The following is a 24,355-nucleotide window of genomic DNA, read 5'->3' as shown; positions in this document are numbered from 1 at the left end:
CGAACAAACACACAAACACACTCTAACCGTCCTTGCCGGGAGCTTTTAAAACTATCCTGGGAATCCCAAAGGTGCTTTTTTTCCACGAGGCAACTGGACTTTCTTGTTTTCCTTTGAAGACGTTTCGCTTCTCCTCCAAGAAGCTTCTTCAACTCTGACCGGATGGTGGGGAATGGAAGGATTAGTCAGAGCTGAAGAAGCTCCTTGGAGGAGAAGCGGAACGTCTTCAAAGAAAAGTAAGAAAGTCCAGTTGCCTCCTGAAAAGAGCATCTTCGGGACAACCAGGACCTGGAGGACGGAGAATCTCCATAGACCTTTCCTGGGAAAAGCCTCGGGGAAGGGAGAAGGAGGTTTTTTGCATTGCAAATTCAAGCAGTTTATTTATTTATTTATTTATTCCTCGTTTTGCTACCCTGTAAGCAATTCAAGGCGGCGAACTTCAGAACAACCGTCCTGTGAGGTTGTGCTGATCTTGTTAAAATGATTTTTTTGCATCATAATAGAATAGAATAGAATAGAATAGAATAGAATAGAATAATAGAATAGAATAGAATAGAATAGAATAGAATAGAATAGAATAGAATAGAATAGAATAGAATAGAATAGAATAGTTGGAATGGACCTTGGAGGTCTTCTAGTCCAACCCCCTGCTATTAATGCCAGGCCTCTAATTGCCGCAGTTTCAGCTAGAAGAAACCGGTGACCAGTCGGTCGGGAAAGTGGGGGTGGGTGGGTGGGTGGGTGGGTGGGAGACAATCATTGCTGGGATCTGATTTGGGTCCCGGGTGGATCCCGCAAAGCTGAGGAGAAGGCAATCGGAGAGGGACCCATAGAGGGCGCCCGCCTCAACGTCGAGTGGCTGAGCGCCACTGCGCACGCTCCGCCACGTCTGCCCAGCTGGGGAGGAGCGGCTGTGAGCTGTGTCCTGGGAATCTGGGGAGGGGGAGCGGGCAGGAAGGGGTCCCCCAACCCCGAGTCCCCGGGGAAGGAAATAGCTGGGGGAAGGCTAAAGGAGCCACCTGCTTACATGTGGATAAACCAGGTTTGCTTCCCAGCATTTCCATGCAAAAAAAGAATTTAGGCAAGGGTGGGGGGCTTCCCTGCCTGGTGCTCCTCCACCCTCTGCAAATGGACCCCTTTCAAGCTTTTGGGGGAGGGATTGAAAAGACCCCCAGGAGTTTTTCTCAGTGGAGAAGACCCTCCACAAAATGGGGAGTGGGTGGCTGTATGTCAAGAGTTTGATGGGAAGGAGGGAGACACCTTCCACTGAGACTGATACAATAGGATTTTGCCCCTCTCCAAACTGTCCTGAATTTGATGAAACCGTCAGGTTTCCGAATGAGAACAGTCTGTGTAATTCCTGAAATTTATTTTCCACCTCAGATGTAAAAACTGGAGACCTCTTGAGAGCTGAATGGCTTGAAAATCTTCTCCAGGATTCTCTGGGCAACTCCCTCAGATCCCAGGACTGCAAAGACCTTTCCTGACTCAGGAGATCCACAGGACCCTTCTGGATCCCTGCCAGAGAACAGCCTGGAAATGGATGCAAACCAGCCAGCTGGGAAGCGAGTGGGGAAAGGCCCTGCTGCTGTTCAGGTTGGAAGCTGTGAGGAGGTCTGGGCAGGACCCGGGCAGAAGATCCCAGAGGAGGAAGCCCTCAGTTCTGAGATCCAGCATTGGCGCTTCAGGAACATCTCCTTTCAGGAGGCCGAGAGGCCGAGAGAGCTTTGCAGCCGCCTTCACCACCTTTGCTGGGGGTGGTTGCAGCCTGAGAAGCACACCAAGGCTCAGATGTTGGACCGGCTGATCTTGGAGCAGTTTCTGGCCGTCCTGCCCGGGGAGATGCAGCGCTGGGTGCGGGAATGCCGAGCAGAAACCAGTTGCCAGGCGGTGGCCCTGGCCGAAGGCTTCCTGCTGACCCAAGCAGAGAAGGAGCAGGGAGGACACCAGGTGAGAGATGTTCGTCTTGGGAAATATGGAGGAAGCTTAATGTGCTGGAATTCTTAAATGTATCCCTAGCAGTTTTGGAGATTAATCCATCTTAATAATCCCTGTTCACTGATTTTGGGACACAGAGCTTGCAATGTCGAAAATGAAAATGTAGTTCTTATATTCTTTTAACTCCTTTTTCGTCAAAATTTCAGGTTCTGAGGTCCTTCATGGAGGTAGGGACTAATTGTCCTGAGGAAAGGGTGAATCCCACAAATCCCTCTCAGGAGCCACGTTTTAGAGGACTCTACAAAGAGGAAGGTCAATGTCAAGACGCCTCACTAGGTAACCGGGTCATTCTACAAGGTTGGAGATTTTCCAGAGAGATTCTAGTTATTCTTCATTCTTTTATCATCAGAGATGGAAAGGGGAGGAACCTGTCTTTAGCCTTCCCTGAGAGATAATTTTGAGGAAATTCTGACACATATCCCTGCTGGACCACCTCTAACATTCTAACTTTCCTTGTGTGTTCCTGGGATGCCAGAATTACATCATTTGTCTGTCTATGTGGAATGGGTTGTTTTCAAGAGTTAGGGGGAGCATATATAATGGTTGAGTGAATGCTTTGGTTGGCACGAGTATACTTGTGTATACTTGTGTTTCCCTGCCCAAAAGGCTAAGAGAGAGGCCCAATTGGGGTTTGTGTCCCAGTGCACGGTGGGGCTGGGCTCTTCTCTCTTTATTCTTGGATCCCAAGATGGAGCCCATGAAAGACCACCAAAAGAAGAGGGTGATGGATGGAGGTTTCCTCCCCAGGACAGGAAGAAATACTAAGTTGTTGCTTCAAGCTAGAAAAGATGGAATTGTTCCCTTCCCTGCTTTCTTGTCTTTTTCCCAGGAAACAAAATGGAGTTGCTGTTATTCATCCAATCATCTCCATGTACTGGTGGAGCTGAAAGAACAGCTGGACCTTCAGCTCAGGTGGGAAAGAAAAGATCAAAAGCTAATTTGGGGAACATTTCAGACTCCAGTTTCATTTGGGGGTCTCTGTTTATGATATTGCTGTTCCTGAGTGATGTGGAACAGGAAAATTAGGATTCAAGTATAAACACTTGACTTAGAAGATAGAAGATAGAAGATAGAACATCAGAGTTGAAAGGGACCTTAGAGATCTTCTAGTCGAACCCCTGCTCAAGCAGGAGACATTGTACCGTTCCACTGGTTAACTGTTCTCACTGTTAGGAAGTTTCTCCTTAATTCCAGGTTGCTTCTTTCCTTGATTAGTTTCCACCTATTGATTCTTTGGTTGCGTTTGGGTGCTTTGGAGAATAGATTGACCTCTTCTTTTTTGTGGCAGCCCTTCAAATATTGGAATGCTGCTATCATGTCTACCTTGGTGCTTCTTTTCACCAGACTAGCCATACCCAATTCCTGCAACCGTTCTTCATACGTTTTAGTCTCTAGGCCTCTAATCATCTTTGTTGCTCTTCCGAACTCTTACTCTTCTCAATTCTTCCAAAGGCTTAACACTCAAGATTGTTTTGGAAATGCATCCATAACTTTAATGGTTATACTGCTGGAGTCCAAGTATATAGTTCACACTATGAAACAAAAAGCTATAAAATAAAACTGTTAGGCAAAGCAATGCCAGCTTTTATCATTTTTGGAAAACCAGTAATAAGGCTGCCAGCTTCACTTGCATAAATACAGCTAGTCCTCAGTTTATGATCACAGTTGGGACAGGAATTTCCATTGTAAAACACTGTGGTTGTTGAGGCTGTTGAGTAACCAACTGAGTTGAGTAACCAGTTATTTAAAACAGATCATGATAATGAAGCTGGCCACGTGTCATAAGTACAAAATCCAACTTAACCAATGCCTTTTTTCTTTTGCCAGAAAACATAAAAGTGAACTGGTTTCTAAGTGCATGAATTGCAATTATTTGACCATGCATATTGGTGCGACTGTTTCCAATGGTCTTAAGTGACTTTTTCAAAGACAGTTTTCATTTTGAACCATCATTAAGTGAAATACCATAATTCTAGGAGAAAAGGCATACATTGAGAATTATTCCTTGTTTTCAAAGAGTTAAGATCTTTTTTTTCCTGAGCTAAGCTGATTTACAAAAAAGGGTTGAGACCGAAGACAGTCCTGACTTCATCTTGGCTTTTAGGAATTGCATAATAATAGAACACAGAATAATGTAGTAGGAAGGGACCTTGGACTTCCAGGAGTTGAAGTCCACAAGTCATAAAAGAGCCGAGGTTGCCTACCCCTGGTATAGGGTTTCCTGCCTGAGCAGGGGGTTCGACTAGATGACTTCCAAGGTCCCTTCCAACTTCTTCTTCTTCTTCTTCTTCTTCTTCTTCTTCTTCTTCTTCTTCTTCTTCTTCTTCTTCTTCTTCTTCTTCTTCTTCTTCTTCTTCTTCTTCTTATTATTATTATTATTATTATTATTATTATTATTATTATTATTATTTTTACTTACCAGGAGTGAACCTGCTTAGCTGAGAAAGTCAACTGAAGGTTGGAGTTGTCAGTTGGTAGAATCCAACTTATAGTAACCAATCACATGAAATTTTTCAGTAGACAGGAATACAGTCAATGCACTTATAATAACTTTGATAATCTTCAGGGAGAACCTGCTGTCTTACATGGCTTAGATGGAGAGGATGGTGTGTGTAAGAAATCCCTTGAGAGATCAGGGGATGGCTTTTTACATAACATGTTGAATCCAGCTGAGGAAAAGTCCAACTAAGAATTATAACTCTATGTTTTTAGCATTTGCAGATTAAGAGATCTTGCACATTCTTCCTGACTCTGCTCATAGAGATTGTTCCTCGTTCAGGGTCCTGTGTCTTTTGAGGAGGTGGATGTCCATTTCACCAATGAAGAATGGTCGCTGCTGGATCCCAACCAGAAAGCCCTGTACCAAGAAATCATGTTGGAGACGTCTAGGATTGTAACCTCTTTAGGTAAGGGTTTATCTAGAAGAAAATTAAGTAAGACTGAGGAGTTATTGGACTGCTTATTTACAGCTTTAGGATATCTGTGCAGAACTTGTTAAAATGGTTTCTTGTCTTTTCTCTTTTCATTTTATATTAATTTCGGTCTGCCTGTCTGGTCTTCTAAGTACCATAGTGTCAATCTCCAGCTCGAATAGCCAAATAAAATCCAGGATTTCTTCCATTTCTGAAAATCTTATTGAATACATGACATGGTATAGGCGAAGGAAAACTAACTCTAAAATCCCAAGACATCTAATCAAAGCATATAACAATGACATTCCCAGCCAAACCTCCTAGATGTCCACAGAGTTCATGTAAACACATTCTCATTGTTTAGATAACCGTCTGCTGTCTTCTTCCCAGCGGTTGGAATGTCCTTGAAAAGTTGCCATACATCTTTTTTCAACAAATGTCTGCAGAACTGGAGAGGTTTCGTTTCTCTAACTAACCTATTTGAAGACTCATCTCCCCCCACACCTGCCCCTTACTCTAATGACAACATGAAAACAATAAGGCAGGTAGCTGCCATGTTTTCACTCTGTATCACATAGTATCATTTAGAAGAAAGGAATTGGTTAGAGATAGTTGGCCTGGAGAGTTGACAGTCTTGTGATCTTCTGTATCAGTACTGCAGAACTACTGGGAATATAATCAGAGAGGGATGATTTTGCTTATTTCACTTGTCCTTTTTTATTGAAAAGTTTTACAGTACATTTTTAAATACAAAACCCCTCCCATCCCCCTCCCCTCTCCCCAATCCTCCCCAACTCTCCCCTCCCCTCCCCCCCCTCCCCGACTTCCCAGAGCTAAATACAGGGTATAAAAATACAAACAAACATAATCTAAAATTTCACTTGTCCTTATTAGCACCGTATTTTTTCCTTGGAATGATACTGCAACGATAGGTATGTTGTGGCTTTAGCACATCTGACACAAGGGCGGTATGCCACATCATGATGTTAAGATCTAGGCTGGAGGATACTGCATTAGTTGTTATTATGTTGTCTTATGTTCTGGATTTAAATTATTGTCAGACACCCAGAATTGGATGAGTTGAGCAGCCACGCCAATGTTTTAAATTAAGAAATAGCCTTCATGCTGTCATTTCTCCTTTTGTTCTCTCTCCAGATGTCCAGGAATAGGTGCAGGCTAGGGATTGTCATGTTGATTGCAAACTATATGTTGTAGAGGTTCTAATATTTTTTCTCCTCCCTCGAGCAGTTGATGTACAGAAAAATGAAAATTATCGAGAGCCAAGTGTGGTGCCATCACAAATAATAAAAACTGAAATACGAGAGAAGAAACGTGCAGATAAGTGGGGAAGAAGGAGATATGAGAAAAAAGAATCTTACAGTTGGAGAGAAAACTTGACCTCTGAATGTGTGGAAATGGATAACTTCCAGATTGAACATGATTTCAAAGAAAGCAGTATGGGAAAATGTGGAGGAAATGGCAAGAGATTCAAACTGAAACCCAATTTCAGTAACCACTGCAAAATTGGAAAAAACTCCAACTATAACACTAAAATTATCCCACATAAAATAATCCATGCAAAGGAGAAGCCCTACAAATGTTTGGACTGTGGAATGAACTTTAGGTGGAGACGTAATCTTAACTATCATAGAAAGATCCATTTGAGGGAAAAGCCCTTCAAATGCGCAGAATGTGGAAGAAATTTCAATATGAAGAGTTCCTTGACTTATCATAAAAGGATCCATATGGCAGAGAAACCCTACAAATGCACGGACTGTGGTAAAAGCTTCACTATGAACAGTGCCTTTAATTTTCATAAAAGAATCCATATTGGAGAGAAACCTTACAAATGCCTGGAATGTGGAAAAAACTTCAGCACCAGAAGTTATCTGACCTCCCATAAAAGGATCCACACAGGGGAAAAACCTTATAAATGTGTAGACTGTGGAAAAAGCTTCAGTATGAAAAGTTCCTTTACTTACCATAAAAGAATCCACATGGGAGAGAAACCGTATAAATGCCTGGAATGTGGGAAAAGCTTCAGTATGAATAGTTCTCTTACATATCACAAAAGGATCCACACAGGAGAGAAACCCTATAAATGTCCGGAGTGTGGAAAGAGCTTCAGCAGCAGCAGTTATCTAACTTCCCATAAAAGGATCCATACAGGGGAAAAACCCTATAAATGCATAGTGTGTGGGAAAAGCTTCAGTTTGAACAGTTCCCTCGCTTCTCATAAAAGAATCCATACAGGAGAAAAACCTTATACATGCACGGAATGTGGAAAGAGCTTCAGCAGCAGCAGTTCCCTTACTTGCCATAAAAGGATCCATTCAGGGTTGAAACCTTATATATGCAACAAATGTGGGAAGAGTTTTATTTCAAGCAGCTCCCTTACTAAACACATTAGTATCCACTCAGGGGAGAAATTATATCCTTGTACAGAGTGTGGGAAAAGCTTCAGACTGAATAGTCACCTAACTTCCCACAAGAGAATGCATACTGGAGAAAAACCCTATCGATGCATGGACTGTGGAAAAAGCTTCAGTATCAATAGCTCCCTTACTTCTCATAAGAAGATCCATTCAGGGTTGAAACCATACGTATGCAAGGAATGTGGGAAGAGTTTTATTTCTAACAGCTCCCTGATGAATCATGTTTGTATCCACCTAGGTGAGAAACTATATCAGTGTACGGAGTGTGTGAAAAGCTTCAGGTGGAAAAGTCACTTAATTTCTCATAAAAGGATGCATACAGGAGAGAAACCCTATAAATGCATGGACTGTGGAAAAAGCTTTAGTAAGAACAGTTCCCTTACTTCTCATAAAAGGATTCATACGGGAGAAAAACCCTATGAATGCACAGAGTGTGGGAAGAGATTCAGCAAGAGCCGTTACCTTACTTCCCATAAACGAGTCCACACACGGGAGAAGCGATAAATATCCTCTGAGTATGGAGTTTTTGTGAAAAAAAGGATCCTTATGCCACCTAACAGAAATGGAAAAAAATATACATGCATGATATGTGGAAAGAAATTCATCTGGAGCAATCAACTTATTTTCCATAAAAGGACCCACATGGGGAACATGTCTTTTTGGGATTGAAGTGTCCTGAATTCCTGTAATATCATACGTATACAGTAAATGCAGAGCTTCACTCAAGAATTATAAACTGATGTGTCTTTAAAGGCTCCATACAAGGGAAATAGCATGTAAGCATCTATGTGGAAAGAGCTTCAAATGCTTTTCTTTCTGTATCTGTCTTGCAGATAGGTTTTGTTTTGAATTCATGATGATACCAGTTTTTTTGGCAGGGTTTTTCCAAAGTGCTTTGCTGTTTCTGCCATCATAGAGCTGAGAGAAAGTGACAGGCCCAAAGTTACTTAGTGTCTAAAGTGGGACTCCCAGTTTCCAGCCTGGTCTCTTAACCACTGCACCAAGTTGGCTTTTTTAAGTGGAGCAAAAACTTTATTTTTGGAAAATAAGTTACTGTAGGTACACACGGGAGAAACATTAGAACGCATAGAATGTGGGAACAGTTTGAGAAAGAAATGTCCACTTGGGAAAGGAGTCCATAAATGCAGGGAGAATGGGAAGAAGTTAAGCAAAAGCAGGTTCCTTAATTCCCATGAAAGGATCCGTATGGAAGAACCACAGATACATCTGTCTGTGAGAATTATCAAGTAGGTGTCTTGAGAACTTCAGAACAAGGAGCTCTTATTTCCCAGAGAAAGTTTCATATAGGAGAGAGAATATAGATAAAAATGCATGGAACACCAAGAGAGTCAGCCTTTTTATTTGTCTTATTTCCTGGAAAAGGATAAACTCTTAAGGATCCAGTAAGAACAATGATCCCACAGAAAAAAAGTGAGCAGAGGATTGTCATAAGAGAAACTGAATAAATGAATTATGGAAAGAGCTCCCAAGATAGATTTTTTAAATTCCAGAGGTATTACCTAGTTGAAGGGGAAAGAATTTAGACCCGGGTCGATAGAGATGCTCTGAACCAGCCAGGCAGCCTCGTCTCCACAAAAAAACCCTGAGCACTGCCCGCTGAACTTTAATTCACCTCCCTCTTCTGAAAACCAACATTACAAAAAATTCCATCAATCTCATACAACATAGGATACATAGAGATAATTGGATACATAGTGAGAACTTCTCAGGTGCCTATGAGATCATTACAAAAACAAGATACTAAAGATATATGTGAAAGCTCTATCATAGCGTTTCCCAAACCTCCCACATGCCAGCCTGCCTGTGAGCCAGGAGAGTTTGCTCATTCACTGTAACTCACGTGGAGGCCCTTAAGGGGGTTTGGAAAAGCTGAAGGCTGAGAGACCAAATTCTTGGGAGGCCAAATTCTGGCCGTTCCCACACCTAGTTAGTTATATCTGGCTCACAAGAATCTTCTATTAAACTGTCCTGCTTATTATGCCAGTATTTGTCAAGACCCGTGCCTGGTCAATTTGCTTTATTTAGGTAGAAGCAACATCTTAAGTTGTTCTGGAATCAGACTGCAGGCTTTGTGGACAGCTACATAAGCAAGCAAAGCAGGAGAAAATGTATGTTTGTATGTGTATGTGTATTTTAGCTCTAATTGTAAATACCTGCCTTCCTTCAATATGTAGCCAAGTATTCATATATCATGATGTACATTAGTTGTGGTTTATCTGTGAAACAAATTTTCCAGGTACATGCCCGTTTGGTTGAGTATGTTTCTGGTTGCAAAATCACATTAATCCTGCTGTAAAGAGAAGTGTGGCCAGTGAGTTTATGATTGCAACTATTGCCTCTTTACTTTAAAAATGTCTATGGAGGTTCTCAGTCATCCAGGTCATTGTTGTCCCAAAGGTGCTTTTTCTTTGAAGATGTTCCGCTTCTCATTGAAGGATCTCAAGAGCAGATGAAGCTTCTTGGATGAGAAGTGAAATGTCTTCAAAGAAAAACCAGAAAGTCCAGTTGCCTCTTGAAAAAACACCTTTCGGGATTACTTTAAAAATGTTTTTATGAATCCAACAGTGTACTCATATGAACAATATTTTTTAAGAAGGAACTAAACAGCTTGATTTAAATTACTCAGTGTCTTCTAACCAGGATCATATTCTCTAACCTCTTATTATTAAAAATATGTATCATTCATATCAAAGAGAATCCTTTCTGGATTTATTACATTTCCAAAACTGAATTTGTCAAGGATTTCAATATCACTTTCAAAGTAATCAGAAAGGTCAATCCTATTTGAAATTTTAGGGGACCGTGGCACTGCCAATTGGAGAAATCTCATGTTGCTGTAATTGTGACTGTGCTTTTTACCTTACTATAGCTTTTTAAAAATGTTCTTGTATGTTCTGATTAACTGTATTTCTCATTTTGGAGGGTTATTATAATAAATTATGGGAAAGAGTTGTTGTACAATGTAAATGATGCCTCTACATCAGGGGTTCCCAACCTCTGGTCCGTGGACCTGCACTGGGCCACGGCCTGCATGAAACCAGGCCACACAAAGAAGTGAAACCCCATCTGCAGGATGCAGGTAGCACACAAAAACATGACCACTCTGGTCCACGGAAAAACCTCTCCACGGAACTGGTTCCTGGTGCCCAACAGGTTGGGGATCACTGCCTAAATAATATACATGCAGTAAAGAAACCAAAGGGGGGGGAAAACAAATACGTGGGAGAAGCTTCAGTGAGGGGAGAGGAGTGGAATAGACAGAAAATGCTAGAAAGTGGCAGAAGGAATTCACATCAAACTCAGTATCAAAGGATTCCCATCCCACAGATGGTGATGTATAGAAATCCATGGAATATGAGAAAAACAGCAGCAAGGCAGATGGACCTAAAAACAAAGCAACCAAGGGGAGAAAGCAGTGCCTCTAAAAATGTAGGTAGATTCATTACGTTCCTTACAATGCAACATTTTTTCAGAATTTTCCTAATTATGTAATTTTACATCTGTGGAGATAATCCATTGGAGCGTTGATGGTGCTTTGGCCAACTTTATCTTCTTCCTTTTTTTACATCAGAGGACTCAAAAGGGGAACCAGCCTTTTGCTATGTGGGGCTGGAGGGGGCCCCTGAAGGAGAAGGGGGGACCAGGAGGAGGCCCAATTCTGAGTCAGACCGAGAGAAAGGAAGAGTCGAGTCCGTCCATGAGGAATCCCAAAGAACCCCTATGTCGGTGCTTCCCTCAGAGCCATGTCTCTCTCTCGCCTCTCCCTGCCAGCAGCCTCCTCCCACGCCTCTTAGAACTCCCTTTCCCGCTTCCTCGCCTGAGGGAATCGTATTGAGAGGGGCGTGGCCAGAAATGGGAGGGGAGGGGTCTTGCAACCTCTTGCCCTGAAACCTTTTCCCCAATATCTCTCCGGGCGTTGCCAGTCCTCTTGAGGGGGGCGCTGTTTGGGAGTGAAGGGGGCCCCTGAGGGAGAAGAGGGGCCCTGAAGGAGGCCTCATCCAGACTCCGACGGACAAAAAGAAGTCTTAGCCATCTCTGAGAAGCCCCAAAGAAGCCCGATAGCGGCTCTTCCCTCAGAGCCGCGTGCCACTTTCTCTCAACGGCCTTTCCCTCCAGAGGGAATCGCACTGGGAGGGGCCTGGCTAGAAGGGAGGCGGGGGAAGAGAGGAGCCTTACAAGATCCTACTTCCCTTTCCCTGCAGCCTTTCCCCCAACGCCTCTTCCCGAGGTCCTAGCCCCACTTCTTCCCCTTCTGGTGGGTTCTTCTCCCCCCATTCCCTTCCAGGGATCCTCGTCAGCTGACCCACCAGCAGTAACAGGGGGACCCCAGGAGAGCCCATGGAAGCTTCCTCCAAGCCTCCTCCCAAGAGAGGAAGGGGAGAAGTGGAATAGGGAGTGGGGGTGTCTTGACAGGAATGCTTTGGAGTTGGCGTGCCCGGAATACGTTGCGCAAATGGGAATCATCCCTAATGTCAGGACCCACCCCAAACCACGTCTTAGGAAGACAAAAACTCTTGGAGTCAGGATTTTAGTCCAAAAGAAATCTTTACTATGACGTGCTCGGTTGTAGGAAATGGGACAGGGCTTAATATTTCCACGATGTAAACCCTTATAAAGAGTTCCCGGTTTAACCCCCCTTAATCCCCATTTGGTCAGTCCCCCCCCATCCTTCCTCTCGTATCATCCATCTCGTGGGAAAGAGGAAGTTAGGACCCTTTTGTTTATTGCTGACAAAACCCAGATGCTAACCCCCCCTTTTGTTTTCCCAGTTCAAAAGGCTTCTCCTTTCCTTTGAAATGCCTATTGCCGGTTCAATACACATCTATCCTCTTCTCTTCGGGAGATGACAGAATCCATGGGATATGTTTGAAACATTCCATTTATGAATATGATATAAATGGATTCTGACACCTTCTCTTGAATCATCTGTCTCCGGGCGAAATCTCTCGTGATTTCTCCCTGTTGTAGAAAGACTTTGGAGCAGAAAATGAGAAAGTGACGCGGGGGGGGGTTGTTGTGTGCAGTTACAACTGGAAGGGACTTTGGAACTGCGTTGTCCCGAAGAGAACACAAGTGGGCCCTGAGTGAAGCAATCTACGAGAGACAACAATTGCTGAGATATGGAAATCCCATTGTTAGCCGATCCAAAATGTAGTAGTCTCCTCCAGACACAGCTCACTTGTTTTCCACAAGACCTTTCATGTATCTCCAACCTTCCAATGCATGATCAACTGGCTTTCTAGAGGACTATCTGTATGCCTCTCCTCTTTCAAATGTAAGATCTTCTGCTTCATGGGGAGCCTGTTTCCCTGACCTACTGGGAAGTTTGAAGTCTGATAAGTCTAGAGGAAAGTCTAGTCCAGAGAAAAGAAGTCTGAGGGAGGAGGAGACATGCTAGCCAGTATTCCAGTATCTGAGGGGCTGCCACAAAGAAGAGGGGGTGGATTTATTTTCCAAAGCACCAGAAGGCTAGACAAGAAACAACGGTAGGAAACTAATCAGAGAGAAGCAACCTGGAATTAGGGAGAAAGTTCCTAACAGGGAGGATAATTAACCAGTGGAGCAGCTGGTCTTCAGAAATTGTGGGTGCTCTATCACTGCAGATTTTTAAGAAGAGACTGGACAGCCACTTATCTGAAAAACTAAGTTCTCCTGCTTGAGCAGGAGGCTGGAATAGAAGACCTCCAACTCTGATCTGTTCCAGTTCTGATAAGAATCAGGTGATGATGTTTTGAAAATTTATGTCTTCTAGGCTGGGGTAGTGACTGTCCTTTCCCCCCTCTGCATTTTCCCCATGAACCTTAATTACATAATTACTACAAATTATATCAATACTAGAAGGGATGCGGTGGCTCAGTGGGTTAGGACGCTGAGCCTGTCGATCAGAAGGTCGGCAGTTTGGCGGGTCAAATCACGAGTGCTGTGTAACAGAGTGAGCGCCTGTTACTCACCCCAGCTTCTGCCCACCCCAGCTTCAAAATGTAAGTAGAAAAATAGGGACCACTATGGTGGGAAGGTAACAGCGTTTCATGCGCCTTTGGCGTCTAGTCATGCTGGCCACATGACCATGGAGACGTCCTCGGACAAGCGCTGGCTCTGGCTTTGAAACGGAGATGAGCACCGTCCCCTAGAGTCAGAAACGACTGGCACGCATGTGCGGGGGAACCTTTACCTTTACCTTATATCAATACTGAAGTTTGGTTATTTATTTATTATTTATTTTATTTTAATTCCATTTATATCCCGCCCTTCTCCGAAGACTCAGGGCGGCTTACAAGCTTAGCAGTAGCCTTCATTCTATGTATATGCCTGCTTATTAGGGCTTTCACACACACCCCAAGCGGCATTATTACAAAGTCAGCTTATTGCCCCCAACAATCTGGGTCCTCATTTTACCTACCTCGGAAGGATGGAAGGCTGAGTCAACCTTGAGCCTGGTGGGACGCGAACCTGCACTAATTGCATCCACGATGTGAGTCTACAGTCCCATTTCTTGGGGAAATATTGATGTATCTCCTGGGCTTTATGTATGGATAGGTAAAAAATAATCTGGGTCAAATTTGTCAGTCCAGGCAGGCTTTTATGGGATGTTTGGAGGATGGAAACAGGGATCGCCCCTCCTGGCTTCTTCATCTGGTCTGGAAAGTGAAGGAGGAGAAAACAAAAAGGAAGTGGTCCTGGCAATTCTGATCATAAATTTTGTGAAGTTGTGGTCTAAAAAAACAGGGAAACATCAGCAGGTGTCAAGCTCAAAATATCAAAAGCAACACAAGGTGTTAAGTTCTGCCAGAAGTTCTCCGTATGTGTGGGGGGGGGGGGAAGAGAGGGAGAGACCAGTGGCGTAGCGTGGGGGGTGCAGGGGGGGCCGGCCGCAGTGAGAGACAAAGAAAAAGAAAGGGAGAGAGCGCGGGAGGGAGAGAGAAAGGGACAAGGAGGGAAAGAGAAGGAGAGAAAGGAAGAGAACGCCGGAGGGAGAGAAAGAGGGAAAGAGAAGGATAGAAAGGGAGAGGGAGAGCGAGTGGGAAAGAGAGGCAGAGAGAGCAAGCAAGAGAGAATCGATGAGTTCCCAAAAGGACGGAACCAGCATCCCCTTGGGGGTGAATTTCTACAAATCGCCTTTTTCCGCAAGGACAAAGGGAAGCCTGTCGTCTCCCCATGGCATTTACCGGAAGCTAAATGGCAGAGCTCGTCCTCCAGGGCAGATCCGGCGCCGATCACAGGTTGGGCTTGATAGCCTCCCTCCCACGGCCGTGATTTCACCGCAAAGCCCACCAGGGGGAGCTCTCTGGGCTGCAGACTGACTGTATGCCACTGCGCATGCTCGGCTCCGTTGCGTGGTCGGGGGAGTGCCCCCTGTGACTTCCTCCCCGGGAAGCGGGGGGCGGGAAACGGTGGCCCGCGACACAGACTCCGAATCCCCGAGGCTTTGAGGGAGCGGGGAATCCACCCCATAACTGCTTCAGGCTGTGCATGCAGGAGATCCAACAATGGGGGAGGCGAGGCGGAGCCTAAAGGGAACACCTGCTCATGTCTCCTTCAGGTTCAGCTTCCAAGACGGGAAGGATCCTCGGAAAGCCAGCGAAGAGCAGTTTCCCCGGCGGTGCCAGCGGCGTACTTTCCTGCTGAGCCCGGCAGACGAGAAGAAGCAGGAGTAGACTAGAACGACACAGTTGGAAGGGACCTTGGAGGTCTTCTAGTACGACTCCCTCCTCAAGAAGGGCCCCAGGTCAGACATGCTTCTTTTGAGAAATATGCTTGAATTGTTAAATATCTCCATTACAGAGTTTTGGAGATTAATAATGCCAGTGGATAATTTAGGGAAACTCATTAAAGAAATTGTCCTTGCATTCTTCCACAGAGTCTCACTTGGACCAATTCTCCCATTGGCGTCATCCATCCCCACAAATGGACACAAGAGTTTGGCCGCCTTGTCGAAAGGACATAAAATCCAGATCCCCTCATGTCCTGTCCTCTTAAGCCCTCTCCTTTGCTTCTATTTCAGGTTTCGAGGTCCTTCCAGGAATGGGGAATAATTGGGTGGATCCCACAAATCTTTCTTGTGATCTGTCTTTCAGAGGGATTGCAAACACTAAAAGACAGCTTCAGGAAAACTCACTAGGTAAGCGAAGAACGTTCCGCTGGATTGGAGATTTTCTGGAAAGATTCTAGTTATCGTTAATTCTGTGTCTTGTGTCTTTGTCATTGGATTTAGTAGAAGGTGACTAAATTAGAAAGCAATAACTCCCTCTTCAAGCTAGAAGACTTAAGGCACATGAAAAAATTCCCTCTCTTCAGATCAAGGCCATAATGAGAGATTTCTGTTTGTTCTCAATGATGCAGAAGACAGCAACCTGTTTTTTGGCCTTCCTTCAAGAGATAATTTTGACTAAATTCCTACACAAATCCCTGCTGGACCATTTCTAACACCACCTGTCCTTGCAGGCCGGTTCCTGGATTGCTAAAATTTCACGAATTGCTCTTACATGATGGGGGAGGGAATGGGGGAGGGGGAGAATTTGCAGAGATTGAGTGAATGCTTTGGTTGCCAAGCATGTACTTCCATGTGTTGTTCTAAAAGGATAGGAGAACAATCAAATTTATTTATTTATTGAATTTGTATACCGCCCTATTCCCGTAGGACTCAAATTGAGGTTTGTTCTTCAATGTGTGGTGGGGTTTGGTCTTCTCCTTTTGTTCTTGGCTCCCATGATGGAGCCCATGAAAGGCCACCGAAGGCAGAGTGTAGAAGAGGCCAATGGAGGTTTCCTGGGCAGGACAGGAAGAAATCTTCAGTTGTGCCTTCAAGCTACAAAAGATGAAGTTGAAGCCTTTCCTGTTTCTATCCTGTCTCTTTCCTTCCCAGTGGACAAAATGGAGTTACCGTTGGTCACTGAATCATCTCCTTTTATTGGTGGAGCTGAAAGAGCTGCTGGATTCCCAACTCAGGTAGGAAGGAAGAGATCTGCAGCTAATATGGGGGAGCAGTAGGAGACCTCTACTTTCCTTTAGAGACTCAACATATGATACTGCTATTCCTGAGCAAAGCACAACAAGAAAATTAGAAATGTAAATTCATGATCAGTCAAAGTAGGCCCACCTCTCAAAATTTAAGTTTTGGAAATGTCTGGAATTCCTTAGTGGTTATATCATTCTGGTTTTCCAAGTAAAGCAGAAAGAACACATGAATAATTTAGGCTAAATCTACTTTACTTAAGTATTATCTTGTTTTCGTATCATTGGAGAGAGGGATAAAAACAGGAGGAGCACAAACTCTTTTTGATTCATCTGCATCTTGATGGCCTGAAGTGCCTCCCTTGTATTTTCATGAAAGTTCATGAATGGGAGCAAGGCTGGTCCTTCAAACAACCACAAAGACGTTTTGGTCACCATGTCAGACAGAAATCCCACAGAATCCCTTGCAAACATCATGAAATGGGTAGATCGTGTCTAAGGCACACACTGCCACTTGATCAAGGCAGGTTGATGACACTGAAGGTCAGCAGAGTCAGCCATGCCTTAATTGGCTGTCAGCCATAGGCTGTGAATTCTGCCCATTTTAGCAGGTAATGTGTTGAGTCCAGCTAGGGAAATGTCCAATCAAGAATTTTCACTTTGTGCAGATGAAAGGCGATCTCACAAATTCTATCGAGTCTGCTCACGGATTCTTCCTTGTTCAGGGTCCTGTGTCCTTTGAGGAGGTGGCCGTCCATTTCAGTAGTGAAGAGTGGTTGCTGCTGGATCCCAGCCAGAAAGCCCTGCATCGAGAAGTCATGTTGGAAATGTCTGCGATGGTGGCCTCTTTAGGTAAGGGTTCTTCTGGAGGAAAATTAAGTCAGAGCAAGGAGTCACTTGACACTTTAGTCACAACTTACATTGATATGTATCTTGTTAAAAATGATTTCATCTCTTCTTGTGTCCTCTTACGTTAATTCCAGTCTCCCTCATAGTCCTCTTAAGTAGCACACTTTCATTTAGAAGAAAGAGATCAGTGGGCTGATCAGTCATTCTGGCAAGGGTTGACATTTGGTATTGTGGTCATTCTGGGCCCGTGTCATCTATTGGGAAGATGATGGGGGGAATATTTTTTTGCCTATTATAGTTGTCCTAATAAGCAACAAATTTTGTGTTGCAATGACATACATTTTCTTATTGAATGTAACTTAGGTGCACCATATGGGAGACAAATTGTGTGCCACATCCTGACGTCAAGACCTGTTCTTGCTTTAAATTTTTAACGGCCAAGAATAAGGGTTAGATCAGCAGCCATGCTAGTCTTTTCAGTTAATAACTAATATTCATGCTGTCATTTCCACCGTTTTCTTCTCTGCAGATGCACAGTAATGGATAAATCTATGCATAGGCACAGCAAATTGTACGTTGTCAATTATTCTAATTCATTTTTCTTCCCCCTCAAGCACTGGATGGGCAGAGGAAGGAAAATCACCAAGAGCCAAATTTAATGCCATTGCAAATAATCAAAATGGAAATACTTGAAGAGGCACCTATAAATAAATGGGAGAGGAGGAAACATGAAAAGAAGCACAATTGGAGAAAAAAATCTATTCTTGAATGTGTGGAAATGGATCGCTTCCTGACCCAACATGACTCCAAAGAAAATACGGGGAAATGTCAAAGTAGAAAAAGATTCAAACCAAACCCCAATTTTAGTAACCAGTTCAAAACTGAAAAGAGCTTCAGCAGTAATAAACTTACTCCCCATAAAATGACCCAGGAAAGGGAGGAGCTTTACAAAGGTGTAGACAGTGGAAAAAGCTTTGGGTGGAGAGGTAATCTAACTTCCCATAAAAGAAAACAGTCAGGGAGAAAGCCCTATAAGTGCACGGTCTGTGGCAAAAGATTCAATTCAAACAGTTCCTTTACCTCTCATAAAAGGATCCACACCAGAGAGAAACCCTATAAGTGCCTAGACTGTGCAAAGAGCTTCAGGAACAAGGAGTGTCTCAAATCCCACAAAAGGATCCATACAGGGGAAAAACCTTATAAATGTGTGGACCGTGGTAAAAGATTCAGTGTGAAGAGTTCCTTTAGTTTCCATAGAAGGATTCATACTGGAGAAAAACCCTTTAAATGCATACAGTGTGGGAAGAGCTTCAGTACTAGTAGTTACCTGATATGCCATAGAAGGGTCCATTCAGGGGAGAAACCCTATAAATGTGTAGACTGTGGAAAAACCTTCAGGATGAACAATTCTTTTTCTAGGCATAAATTGATCCATGCGGGAGAGAAACCCTTTAAATGCATAGAGTGCGGGAAGAGCTTTAGGCAAAGTGGTGTCCTTGCTTCCCATAAACGGATCCATACAGGAGAGAAACCTTATAAATGCATAGTATGCGGGAAGAGCTTTAGGCAAAGTGGTGGCCTTGCTTCCCATAAAAGGATTCACACGGGAGAGAAAACATATAAGTGTATTGAATGTGGAGAGTGCTACAGAAATAGTGATCAATTGACCTCTCACAAAAGGATCCATTCAGGTGAAAAACCTTATAAATGCACAGAGTGCGGAAAACACTTCAGGACATGCAGTTCCCTTGCTTATCACAAACGGACACATACTGGAGAAAAACCCTATGAATGCTTGGAGTGTGGAAAGAGCTTCAGTGGAAAAAGTTCTCTTACTTCCCATAAACGGTTACACACAGGAGAAAACCCCTATAAATGCATGGAATGTGAAAAGAGCTTCAAAACCAGCAGTCACCTGACCTACCATAAAAGAATACATACGGGACAAAAACCCTATAAATGCCTGGAGTGTGGAAAGAGCTTTCCTATAAAGACTTCTCTTACTTCTCATGAAAGGATCCACACAGGAGAGAAACCCTTTAAGTGTATTGAGTGTGGGAAGAGCTTCAGTACAAGCAGTAAACTTAGTTTCCATAGCAGGATCCATACAGGCAAAAAACCTTATACATGCACTGACTGTGGAAAGACCTTCGCTGACAGTGGATATCTGACTTACCATAAAAGGACACACAAAGGAAAGAAACCCTATAAATGCCTGGAGAGTGGAAAGATCTTTAGGCAAAGTGATGTCCTTGTTTCCCATAAAAGGATCCATACAGGAGAGAAATCCAATAAATGCATGGAGTGTGGGAAGAGCTTCAGCACTAGTAGTTACCTGATATCACATAGAAGGATCCATTCAGGGGAAAAACCCTATAAATGTTTAGAGTGTGGAAAAGCCTTTAGGACGAACAATTCTTTTACTAAGCATAAATTGATCCATGCAGGAGAGAAACCCTTTAAATGCATAGAGTGCGGAAAGAGCTTTAGGCAAAGTGGTGGCCTTGCTTCCCATAAAAGGATTCATACAGGAGAGAAACCCTATAAATGTATTGAGTGTGGAGAGTGCTACAGAAATGGTGATCAACTGACCTCCCACAAAAGGATCCATTCAGGTGAAAAACCTTATAAATGCACAGTGTGTGGAAAACCCTTCAGAACATGCAGTTCCCTTGCTTCCCATAAACGGATCCATACAGGAGAGAAACCCTTTAAATGCACAGAGTGTGGGAAGAGCTTCAGTACTAGTAGTTACCTGATATGCCATAGAAGGATCCATTCAGGGGAAAAACCGTATAAATGTGTAGACTGTGGAAAAACCTTCAGGATGAACGCTTCTTTTACTAACCATAAATTGATCCATGCAGGAGAGAAACCGTTTAAATGCATGGAGTGTGGAAAGAGCTTTAGGCAAAGTGGTGTCCTTGCTTCCCATAAAAGGATCCATACGGGCGAGAAACCCTATAAATGCATGGAGTGTGGAAAGAGCTTCCGTGTAAAGTGTTCTCTTACTTCTCATAAACGGATCCACACAGGAGAAAAACCCTTTAAATGCATACAATGTGGGAAGAGCTTCAGCACTAGTAGTTACCTGATATGCCATAGAAAAATCCATTCAGGTGGAAAACCCTATAAATGAGCAGAATGTGGAAAAACCTTCAGGATGAACACTTCTTTTACTAAGCCAAAATTGATCCATGTAGGAAACTAACCCTTTAAATGCATAGAGTGTGGGAAGAGCTTTAGACAAAGTGGTGGACCTTATTTCCCATAAACGGATTCATACGGGAGAGAAACTGTATAAGGGTAGAGTGTGGCGAGAACTACAGAAATGGTGATCAACTGACTTCCCACAAAAGAATCCATTCAGGTGAAAAACTTTATAAATGCAGTGTGAAAAACACTTCAGGACATGTACTTCCCTTGCTTCCCATAAACGCACAGAGAGAGAAACCATATAAATGCCTGGAGTGTGGAAAGAGTTCTCTTACTTCCCATAATAGTTCCACACAGAAGAACCCTATAAATGCATGGAGTGTGCAATAAGCTTCAAAACCATCAGTCACCTTACCTACCATAAAAGAATCCATATGGGAGAAAAACACTATACATGCCTGGAATGTGGAAAGAGCTTCAGCCAAAGCAGTCAACTCAGTTTCCATAACAGGATCCATACTGGGGAAAAAACTTATAAATGCACAGATTATGGAAATACCTGATTTACCATAAAAGGACCCACACAGGAGAGAAACCCTAAAAATGCCTGGAATGTGGAAAGAGCTTCAGTGAGAACTGTGCACTTACTTCCCATAACAGGATCCACACAGGAGAAAAACTGTATGTATGCAATGAATGAGGGAAGAGTTTGAGTTCAAGCAGGTCCCTTACCACATTAGTTCCCACACATGGAAGAAATTGCATCAATGCACAGAATGTGGGAAGAGCTTCAGATTAAAAAGACACCTTAGTTCCCATAAGAGGATCCACACAGGAGAGAAATAGAAATGCTTGCAATACAGGAGTTTTGGTGAAAACCAAATACTTTTCAAGAAAAAATCCACAGAGGGTGGAAAGATATCCTGTGGAAAGCAATCAACCTATTTCCCTTATTAATATGACCCACATCAGGGATATGTACAGGTCAGGAGGGAGATCCCTTTAGGAACTGAAGTGTGTTTAATTTGTATAAAGGGATCTGTGATATCAAACCATCTAAAGATATGGAGTGTAAAAAGAATGACATCTGTGAAAAAATGTGGAGAACAGTCTTCCTTTCAGAGGATTCCTGTAGGAGTAGCTGAATAAGTGTATTTGGATTTTAGAAAGCTGTCAGGATAGAGTTCTTAATTCCAGAGGTATTACCTATTCAAAGGTAAGGTCCCACTCAAGAAAATCTGTTAAACAATTGCCCCTCTCATTACTCCAAAACCTCAGCTTGGTCAAGCTGCTTTATTTAGGCAGAAGCAACATCTGAAGTGAGTCTGGGATCAGCCTCTAGGCTTTGTGAAGAGCTGGTGTATGCAAGCAAAGCAAGGGAAAATGTATGTGTGTATATTCATTTTAGCTCTAATTGTGTTGAAAATACTGGCCTTTATGTAGGAAGGTATTTAAGCTTTTTTCATATACTTGTACATGTTTGGTTTACAAGTAAAATGTCTCAAATGTTTATATGTACAGTCCAGTCTGGTGCAAAATTGCATTAACCCGGTTGAAAGGGACTTTATAAATGGTTTTATTGATCCAACAGTATACCATATGAGCAATGTTTCATCTTTAAAAAAGGACTTAAATTGGTTGATTTAAATTATTAATTGTTCAGTTTCTGATTAAAGTAATAGTACCGTATTTTCTAATTCTCATATTCAAATGTCATTTTAGTGCCTCTATTTCATTTTGTAATGCCAAATGTATGAGAAATGTCAATCATACTTGACACATTAGGGGACAGTTGCATTTCTATAGTTTTGGGGAATACTGTTACTAGCATGAATGTGACTTTGTGTTTTTTATCTTAATTTAGCTTTCTAAAAAGCGTATTTCCCAATTATTAACCTTTCTAATTTTGAAAGGTTAATAAATTATTGGAAACAGTTGTGGCACAGTGTAAATGATGCCTTACTTAATGCACATTGAACAAAAAAGCTAAATGAAGAAAGATGAATATGTAGGGGAACTTAGAGGGGGGATGGTGTGTGTAATAAAAGTGGTAGGAGGTGGAATGAGTTCAGATTTGACTCAGTTTCACGTTACACAATGATGCATAGAAAACCATGGAATGAGAAAAGCATTAGCAAGGTAGATTTCTCTATGAAAAGAAGCAAGCAACGAGAGAAATTGTAGCCTGTAAAATGTGGGAACATTCCACATTCTAAAATCTTGGCCTTTTTTTAGAATTTTCCTAATTACATAATTTTACATCTGTGGAGATAATCCATGCAGCATTGATAGTGCTTCAACCAACTATATTTTTCCTGTACGTCAGAGGACCTAAAGGGGAATCAGACAACTGAAACCCTTTTGCAGCTTTCTACAATCTGAATGCACATTTGACCTTTGAGTGGCAGACAAGGATTTGTGCTTCAAGGAGGGGTGTGTGTCTGGGTATTAAGTGGGAAGACATTTATTTTCCCACTCTATACAATTACATAATATATTAATTGAATACCTTAATTCAAAGTATTTATTCTCCAGCCACAAATTCCACCTTCTTGTTGAAAACAAAGACCTGTTAAGAGATACCATTATTATTTTGAAGAGTTTTGGGAGCGAATGGAGGCCAAGGCTTTGAAGGAGATCATGTCCCAGGATCTGGGGATCCTCTCAGTCATTTTGCCTCAGCCATAGGGTGACCCTGAGGGATTCACGGGAGGGGGGGAGGTTTCTCATCAGAGAAACTGCTGAATTAGGGGGAGGGAATTGTGGTGCTTCTCCTTTTGGGTTGGGTTTTTTTATCCAGCCTGCCTAAATCAGGGACGCTTTAAACTAGTGTTTGGATGTGATGCCCCTTCTGAGATTCATGGGGGCTAAAAAGGGCTCTTGAGGGATGGTGGTGGAGGGGGCCCATGAGAGAAGAGAGGGAGGCCTAATTTGGACTGAGAGAAAGGAGTCAATTCCATCCTTGTGAGCCCCAAAGACCCCCAATGGTGTTTTTTTCATAGGTGGGCCTCTTTCCACTCCCCCCAGCCAGCAAAGGTCCGCCTTTTCCTGCTTCACTGGGAGGAGGGTGGTCAGAGGGGGAGGGGAGGGGTCTTGCAACCTCCCGCCCTTCCTTCAGCCTTTTCCCCAACGTCTCCCGGGGAGAGGGCTCGCAGTCCCTTTCTCTCCCCCACCCGGGCCCCCTTTGGATATAATGGGCCCTCGAAGAGTCTCGAGGACCCAGAAGGAGGCCTAAATCCAGAGTCCGACCGAGAAAAAGAAGTCGAAGCCGTCTGCGAGGAGCCCCGAAGAAGTCCGATGGCGGCGCTTCCCTCAGAGCCGCGCCCCTCTTTCTCTCAACGGCTTTTCCCGCCTCCCCGCCTGAGGGAATCGCACTGGGAGGGGTGTGGCCAGAAGGGAGGCCCCGCCTCCCTTGCACTGAAGCCTTTACCCCCAACGCCTCTCGTGGGGATACCATCCCCCTTCTTCCCCTTCTGGAGGCAGTGTCTTCTTCTTCCCGCCTTCCCTTCCAGGGATGCTCGCCAGTTGACCCAGCAACAGCAGAAAAGGGGGAGCCCAGCAGAGCCCATGGAGGCTTCCCATAAGCCCCGTCCCAAGAGAAGAAGGGGAAAAGTGGAATTGGGAGGCGGGCGGTCTTGACAGGGATGCCTTGGAGTTGGCCTGCCAGGAATACGTTGCGCCAATGGGAATCCTCCCTTCTGATGAGTCATCTGTATCCGGGCAGAATCTCTCGTGATTTCTCCCTGAGGGACAAAGCCTTTGGTGCCCCAAAGGTGCTTTTTTTCAGGAGGCAACTGGACTTTCTTTGAAGAAAAGCTTCTTCAGCGCTGACTGGATGGTGGGGAGTAATCAGAGCTGAAGAAGCTTCTTGGATGAGAAGCGAAACGTCTTCAAAGGAAAAAAGAACAAGAAAGTCCAGTTCCCTCCTGGAAAAGCACCGTTGGGACAACCCTACCTGGATGATTGGGATTCTCCATAAGCCTTTGGAGCAGAGGCTGACAAACCGGGATGCGGGGGTGGGGGTCTTACTCA

The 24,355-nt window shown here is 43.6% G+C and overlaps 2 protein-coding genes across 6 annotated transcripts; both read left to right on the top strand.

Moving 5' to 3' along the window:
- Positions 1–878: 878 nt before the first annotated feature.
- Positions 879–7,849, top strand: LOC310634123 (zinc finger protein 202-like; the record flags this gene model as incomplete). Of its 4 annotated transcripts, none has more annotated exons than XR_014491156.1 (6): positions 879–1,042; positions 1,384–1,950; positions 2,145–2,274; positions 2,828–2,910; positions 4,711–4,904; positions 6,159–6,202. XR_014491156.1 is itself a non-coding variant. In XM_083352194.1 (6 exons), exons 2-6 carry the CDS (start codon positions 1,540–1,542, stop codon positions 7,847–7,849), a joined length of 2,442 nt encoding a protein of 813 aa, XP_083208320.1. In that variant the 5' UTR covers positions 879–1,042; positions 1,384–1,539. The 4 variants fall into 4 exon arrangements, 3 of the variants coding, with proteins under 3 accessions (XP_083208320.1, XP_083208321.1, XP_083208322.1); XM_083352194.1 differs by having other exon boundaries at positions 4,778–4,904; positions 6,159–7,849; XM_083352195.1 differs by lacking the exon at positions 6,159–6,202 and having other exon boundaries at positions 4,778–5,240.
- A 6,862-nt stretch (positions 7,850–14,711) lies between these two features.
- LOC310634118 (uncharacterized protein) lies at positions 14,712–22,013 on the top strand. 2 transcript variants are annotated; one of them, XM_083352187.1, is made up of 5 exons: positions 14,712–15,092; positions 15,369–15,485; positions 16,230–16,312; positions 17,044–17,170; positions 17,782–22,013. In XM_083352187.1, the coding sequence occupies exons 2-5, from the start codon at positions 15,389–15,391 to the stop codon at positions 20,304–20,306; spliced, it is 2,832 nt and encodes a 943-aa protein (XP_083208313.1). In that variant the 5' UTR covers positions 14,712–15,092; positions 15,369–15,388; the 3' UTR covers positions 20,307–22,013. The 2 variants fall into 2 exon arrangements, with proteins under 2 accessions (XP_083208313.1, XP_083208312.1); XM_083352186.1 differs by having other exon boundaries at positions 16,005–16,312.
- The last annotated feature ends 2,342 nt before the right edge of the window (positions 22,014–24,355 follow it).

The sequence above is a fragment of the Vipera ursinii genome (assembly GCF_947247035.1).
Source record: "Vipera ursinii genome assembly, chromosome: 2".
NCBI classification, from domain to species: domain Eukaryota; kingdom Metazoa; phylum Chordata; class Lepidosauria; order Squamata; family Viperidae; genus Vipera; species Vipera ursinii.
The sequence above is the reverse complement of the archived record's forward strand: the minus strand, read 5'-3'. Positions and strand labels throughout refer to the sequence as shown.